We start from the raw sequence: 7,368 nt of genomic DNA on the forward strand, positions 1-7,368 counted from the left end.
TTTTGCATTGTTTTTACCTTGAAATTGTATAAACTTTTTTACAACTGAAATATAAGCATTAGACAGCTTACTCAGGTTCCATTACAACCTTAAAGATGCATATAGGCATTATGGATACTCTGCTACAGGTAACTTGTTTTAAACCTTTTAGACATTTCATGGTTCCACTGCCTATTCGAATCTGGAATGAATATACAGAGCAATAATTGCAGAAAAGATATTTCGGACTAAGAGCTGCAGTAACTGCAGGGGCACAGGTCTGTCGTTTTATACCATGTAACCTTATGCCAGTTTAGGTTGACTGAGTAGCTATGTCCTCAAACTTCATGTATAATACTCCAAGCAAAGATGGATTTAATTGTGCAGAATTGATATATATGTATGTTCCAGTTACTAATTTAAAAGTGTATAGAATATTTTAATATATAATTTTTGTAAAGAACTGGGATTTTTATACTACAGTATTTGTAATTAATGTGTCTCACTAATTTTCTCTTGAAGAAAATATGCAAACTGTTAGACACGTAATGAGTGATTTCCAAACTCTAAAGGTAAAATAAATGCACTACTGTGGTGTTGTTAGAATACCTTTTTTGTGGCTATATGAATCCTTAATCTTTAAATGTGTACTTTACAAACAGTGTTTACAAGGAGCTTCTCTGGTTTGTTATCCCAGCACCTCCCTTGGTGAGAGCTTCATTCTGCATTTGTTTAACTCATATGCTTTGCTTTTGGCATATGCTTGCTTTTTGCACTAGTAGAATTTTAACTTACCTCATTATTATGTTTGTAATCATTTGTGTAGCTTCCATAATATGTCTGATATAGGCTAAAGAAGTACTTAACCAAAGCTAAAATAAATGGTAAGCAATTTTGCACATATTAAATGCTAGGGTTTGTTGTGTATATGTGTGCGTTTAGTTACAAAAAGAATAAGAATGGAAAGTTATAGTAAGTATGTGTTTCAAGCCCAATCATTTTAATGATCTGTTTGCTTTATTAAGAAAAGGTCTGGCTTTTAACCCTTTATTCTCTGCATTAATTAACAATTTGCATCTTGAAGCACTTCTCTTAATGACAAGGAATAAGTTGACTTTAAGCAAAGAATAGAATATTTGTTTGAGTGTGTACATTTATACCTACTTAGTATTTTGTTTAGTTTACTTTGTTTAAATATCTCTTCTTTTCTAGACTAGGAGGTGAATATGAACCTGTGGTTCTAAAATATGTCTTATTTTCTAGAGAGAAAGGCAGTCTTTCTATACCAAGGGATTTGTTAAAATAACAAATGTTTTTTCTTTGAGAATCAGCCCAGTTTCTTACCATTTTTTCACATTTGTACATTAAGTAGTGATCACATTTATCTCTTTGATAAATGATTGGTGACTGAAAGACGCCATTGGGAAATCTCTGTGGCTTTGACATTAATAGTTAATATGAGATCATTGAGCTATGTGTTTATGAATAGAATGGATTGGGATAAATAACAAGAGAAGTGCATTTAGCTTCTATGATTTGCACATTTTCTAAGTGAAGATCCCTTTGTGTAGCAGTGGGTTATAACATGCAGGTATCTTTCGTAAGAGGATTTACCCTGAATTAAATTACTTTCTTTACTCCTCCCAGCTGGATAAGCAATTCAGATGTACAAGTCTTGTGCCATAGTCCTCTTCCTGGACTCTGCAGATTTGGTTCACATAGGTAGTAAAAAGATTTTGCTGTTGCATGCTCTTAGAATTATGTTTTCTAAAGTATTGTATTGGCTTCATTTTAGTTTAGTAAACTGTTCGGCAACTTAACTAGAAATAGGGTATTATAAACCCACTTTTATCTGCATTAAAAAAAAAAAACAGGAATAATCCGATTGCATGTATGAGGGCCCCCTGCCCTATAACGCAATTGCATAAATATAATCAATCATCTGTAAGAAGGTGAAACTGTTGATCCATTATTTCAAAGACTTGTAGACTAGCAAAGATTTGTTCCAGTTAGATATATGGTCTACTATAACTGGAGATATTTTTATTTTTAAAAATTGCAACACTTGTAGCATAAAAATAACTTGTAACATTGGATATGAAGAGATTATTAGTATTTAAAATTACTGTAGTCATCTGATCATAAATGAAATAGGTTCAAAATAGACTTGGTCCTTGACCATTTAAGGTATAACTGACAGTTATGTTTTCCAAGACTAATTTTAGGCGGTTTTATGTATTGTGTACCAATGACATGTAAAATAAAGCACCTTTTCTACTATAAGCAATTACAGGTGTTATTTATTTTGAACTACATGGAAGAAAAATTAGTGGTGGCAGAGTAAATCTGTAGAAATGCTGATGTTATATCACTCACTTAAAATGATATAGGCAGGCTCATAAAGAATGAACTGTGCCTAAAAACTTGTTTATTGAGTGGATTGTGTTTGGGAGTCATTTTCTGATAGAAATGTAAAGCCTATCTAACCTTTATTGTAACTAAACTAGTATGCTTGAAAGTAAAAAGGCAGATGGCTCCAAGAAACAGACTAACCTTGTTGTCACCTTTTTTTGGTCTTTTTTAGTCTTAATTTTTTTTTTCTTTATGCTTTTCATTTTAATTCATAGCAGCCGGTCTTCTGTCCTGCTACTCCATCAAAATGGCTCTAGCAGAGGTCAGGGATAACGTCTCATTTCCCAAATCCATTGAATTCTTTCATTGTACTTAATCTTGTCATTTGAAACTTTAACCACTCCCTTGACACTTTGACGTTTTTTTAGTTTCTGTGGGACTGTGCTCTCTGTCTTTTTGTGCACCTCCTTCTGTCTGCAGTCCCCTTTTCCACTCCCACCTGTCTCCATTCATATTTTCAAGATTTAGGTAAAGGTCGCCAACCTGCTGAAGCCTTTCCTGACATACTTCATTTCTAGGTAGATTTGACCCCTTTTTCTTATGCCCCTACTGTCCTTTGTTCAATCTTCTGTCATAGCAGCCTAAAAGCTCTTGCGCCCTTACTCGTTAGCGTTGTTATTCCTCTCCCTCTGCCAGACGGTCAGAGACTGGGTCTTTATCTCTCTTCCATATCAGCCATTTAGCTGCTACTTAAATATTTTAACAAATGATTAAAGAAAATTGCACCTGTACATCTCTCTCCATACTCTCACTCCCCTTCTCAAATTGGGTCAAAGTGAGAGGGAGGCTTTGAAAGGGAAAGAGATTTTAGCAGATTTAATAAGCCTCTGGAGGAAATACAAGCTCCACCTTTGTCTTACCCTACCCTGCTGTTACTTAGGTTCCTAAGAGAAGTTCTGGGATAAGTAAGAGATATGTCACATATTTATTAGGCTAAAAGGGATTTAATATGGGTGTGTATAGATCTCAAGAGGAATTCTTTGATCTAAAAAGATCTGAGAATTTAGTGAGACCGGTGGGCATTGCTGGATAATGATTTTTAACATTGGATGATCAGGAAAATGAGCTAAAAATATTTCCAAAGTCAGTCTCTCTGATTTCCGTATAGGAAAGCCATGGACAATTGTCTAACTTTAGAAGAAGCTACCTACATATTTCATATGTAAGCACAGGGAGCTGCTGGAGGACACAGAGCACCAGCGTTAGAACCTCACTGGAGTCTGTCAGGTCACTGTTGTCACCTCTAAGCTTACAGGACAAAGGATTCTTACACTACTGGAAAACAAGATGACATTGGCACACCTTCTTTCCAAGTTTCCCAGTTATAACTGGGAGTCCTTATACTTATATATTTCTGTAACTCAGAAAAAGACTTTTTAGAAATCATGCCTGGAAAAACATGAACTACAACATTCTGGGGAGAAACAATTCTATAAACCGAATGATGAAGGAAAAAGCTATACCAGCCTCCTTATTCAAAATAGATCTCTATATCTTCTATTTCTATATCTATATAAGGTAGCATCTAGTGTTTGTTTTTGAGCATAGAGTAACTCTGTCCGCTAGTAAGTCACGGTCCAAGAAATGCCCACCTCTGACCAAGAGGATTATCCATTCCTCCTCTGAAAAGATGGACTGGAAGTTCCCTACGAGCTTGAGGAAAGCTCCCTCCCTATTTCTCTGTTTCTTATTGGAGAAGGAGGACAAAGCTGCAGGTATAATAATTACATCCGATTTAACAAAGCTGTGGGTGTGCCACTGAAGGCGGCGTAGCATGTAAGAGAGGGGGCAGGGCTCTGGAGGTCCAGCCAACTGCTTGATCCGAAATCATCCTGCTGCCAGTTGCACTTTAGCACCTCCTGGTGACAGTGTCCATTCCAGCTTACATATGGGTAAGATTTTGGGTCTTTTGTAACAAGCAGCCTAGGATTTTTAAAATAGCACAATGATGTCTGGAATTTTCTGAATGTTTGGAACCTAGTTGAAGAGATTGGACCTGAAGGATACACTGTCTGCTCCCCATTTCCTGAGAATGTATCGCCAGCCATTTGCTGCCGGGCCTAGTCTGCCTCTTGCACCACCTCCCTAACCCAAGATAATAACTTTAGCCTGCCTTGTTGGGTACGAGGGATGGATCCAATGTTTCAAGATCTTTTTTTTTTCAAATTTCTAAATTGTATACCAAATTGTATAGCTAATCCCCTGAATCAGGTGAAAATGTACCTTAACTGTGCCTTGTTTAATTTGCAAAATGGCACTGTTGGTGATGACCCTGGCAAAGATATGATTGCAAAATTATTATGACACTTGTGACCAACCTGGGCACCTGTTATTGACCAATGTGGAGAAACAGTCAATAGCCACCATGCACTTTCTGTATTTTTGGATTGCTTAACACATAAATGCACTATTAGGAGAATGTGCCAAAGGGAATTTGTACTTCTGAAAGTCAACAGAATTCAATAAAGAGGCAGTGTCTCGGTTTATTTTGTGATTTGTATCACCTATCATTTCATTCTCCGCTTTATACAAATAATTATATACCCAATGAACAACATAACCAACTAACCAGAATCATGCCAGTGGCTGAACCAACTTGGCAGAGCAGTGCTATAATACTGCCATCTCGTTAGATTCTAACTCTCTGGGAACCTAGTTAACTTCTGTGAAGAATAGCCCATATTCATTCCTTTTTTCATATTATTATGTACTTCTTCCCCACCAGTTACAATAATTGCCTGATATGCAATGTAGAACAGTGGCTGAAATAATCGGATGTTCCCTCTCTTTGTTGATGAAGTTATATCACGTAACCTTATATCCTTTTTCTTTTACAATGTCTGTTGAGAATAAATAAAATGATCACACATGTACTCAATCTTCAGCTTAAGAACTAGAATACCCTCAGATGTGTAGAATTACCCCACTCTGTCTTCCTTCCCCACATACCACATGAGGTAAACATTATTCTGGATTTTTTGGCAGTAATTCCCATGTTTTTATTTATGGCCCTGCCATCTATATTTTGTATCCCTAATAATATATTATTTAGATTTACCTGTTTTTGAACTTTTATGTAAATGGTATCATGCTGTATGTGTTCTCCTGTGACTTTTTTCTGACACTGTTTTCGAGATTCTTATCCATGTTTATGCATGTAAGTGTATTTCATCTGTTTTTCACTACTGTATAGTATTCCATTGTATGACTATACCACAATTTATTTATCTATTCCTCTGTTCATGGAGATGTGGATTGTTTTCAGTTTTTGGCTATTCTGAATGATGCTGCTAGTGAGCATTCTGCCAGTTACAATGTAAGCTCCGTGTGGGCAGGGATTTTGTCTTTTTTGTCTGATTTTGTCTGTTTAACACATTCACAATGTCTAGAACAATGCTGGCACATGGTAGATGCTTAATAAATATTTGAGGAATGAGTGAATTCTCGTACATGTCTCCTGGTGCACATGTGCAAGAGTTCTCTAGGGCAGTTGTTTTCAAAGTATGGTCCAGGGACTCTTGAGGTCCCTCAGACCCCTTCAGGGGAGTCTGTGAGGGCAAAAGCATTTTCATAAGAATACTAAGACATTATTTGTCCTCTTCACTCTCATTTTTCACTTTTAAATGTTTTCCAGATATATGATGACATCATCACTCTGACAGCTTATCAAGTGTGTGCCTATATAGTTTTGTTTTGAAAATGCCGGTTTTAATTTCTAATATGGTAAATTGTGATAACTATAACCCGCATGAACAACAGCTCTTTGAGGTCCTCAATAATTTTTAAGGATGTAAAGAGATTCTGGACCAAAAATTTGAGAACTGATGCTCTAAGAAGCAGGTTTTACTTAGTCATACTGAACTGTTTTCTACAGCATTTGTACCAGTTAAGCTCCCACTGGCAGTGGTTGAGTGTCATTGCAAACACTTATATCTTAGCAAACACTTAATCTTGACTATCTTTTATATTTGCCAATTGGATGGCGATTGTATAGTATCTTACTGTCGGTTTAATTTGCATTTCCCTGATTACTAATGAAACTGAGTGTTTTTTTGTACATGAATGTGTTTCCTCTTCTGTGAAATACCTATTCATGTCTTTTTTGCCCATTTTTCTATTGGGTGTGTGTCTTTTTTTTCATTGATTCATATGATTTCTTTATATATTCTGGATGCCAGTCCTTTGTCAGTTAAACATGTTGTATGTATTTTCTCCCAGTTTGTGTATTATCTTTTGTGATTGTATTGAATTTATTGATTAGCTTGGAGAAAATTGATATCTTTTCAGTAATGAGTCTTCCATCCAAAAACATTGTGTATTTCTCCATTTGGTTTTCTTTTAATATCTGTCAATAAACTTTAACAATTTTTCTCCATAAAGGCCTTCATGTCTTATATTAGTTTTCTTTCTGGGAGTTTTATATATTTTTTAATGCTGTGGTAAATTTCTTAAAATTACACTTTCTATTCTAAGTGGATGTTGCTGATTATAGATATATTGTTGCTATGTGTTGATTTTGGATCCAGCAACCATGCTAAATTTTTATTAGTTCTAATAATGTATCTAGATGTCTTTCTGAGTTTTTTATATAATCACATCATCTGAAATGGTGGCAGTTTTCTTCCTTTCTGATCCTTCTACCTTTTAAAAAATGTCTTCTTACATTTCTGTACTTGCTAGGACCTGTAGTACAACGTTGAAAAGAACTGATAGTGAACCTCCTTGTCTCAGCCCCAATTTAAAGGGAGTGCTTTCAACATTTCAGTTGAGTATTTTTTTTTCCCCACAAATGGCCTTCATCACGTTAAGGAGATTCTCTTCTATTTCTAGTTTGCTAATAGTTTTATATGAATGAATGTTGAATTTTACTGAATGCTTTTTTCTCATCCATTTAAATGGTTAAATTGGTTTTTCTTTTAATGTTAATGTATTAAATTATGATAGTTGACGTTTTAATATTGAACCAATCTTTAATTC

General features: G+C 35.4%; 1 protein-coding gene across 1 annotated transcript in view; it reads left to right on the top strand.

Annotated features, from left to right (window-relative positions):
• The window catches only part of HCFC2 (host cell factor C2), a 48,560-nt gene extending 41,947 nt beyond the window's left edge, over positions 1–6,613 (top strand). Inside the window, exon 16 of the mRNA XM_068561586.1 lies at positions 152–6,613. Coding sequence (XP_068417687.1) covers positions 152–231 — 80 coding nt within the window. The 3' untranslated portion in view covers positions 232–6,613. The remainder of the gene's footprint in view (positions 1–151) is intronic.
• The last annotated feature ends 755 nt before the right edge of the window (positions 6,614–7,368 follow it).

This window comes from Eschrichtius robustus, chromosome 13 (genome assembly GCF_028021215.1).
Source record: "Eschrichtius robustus isolate mEscRob2 chromosome 13, mEscRob2.pri, whole genome shotgun sequence".
In the NCBI taxonomy this organism is placed as follows: Eukaryota; Metazoa; Chordata; class Mammalia; order Artiodactyla; family Eschrichtiidae; genus Eschrichtius; species Eschrichtius robustus.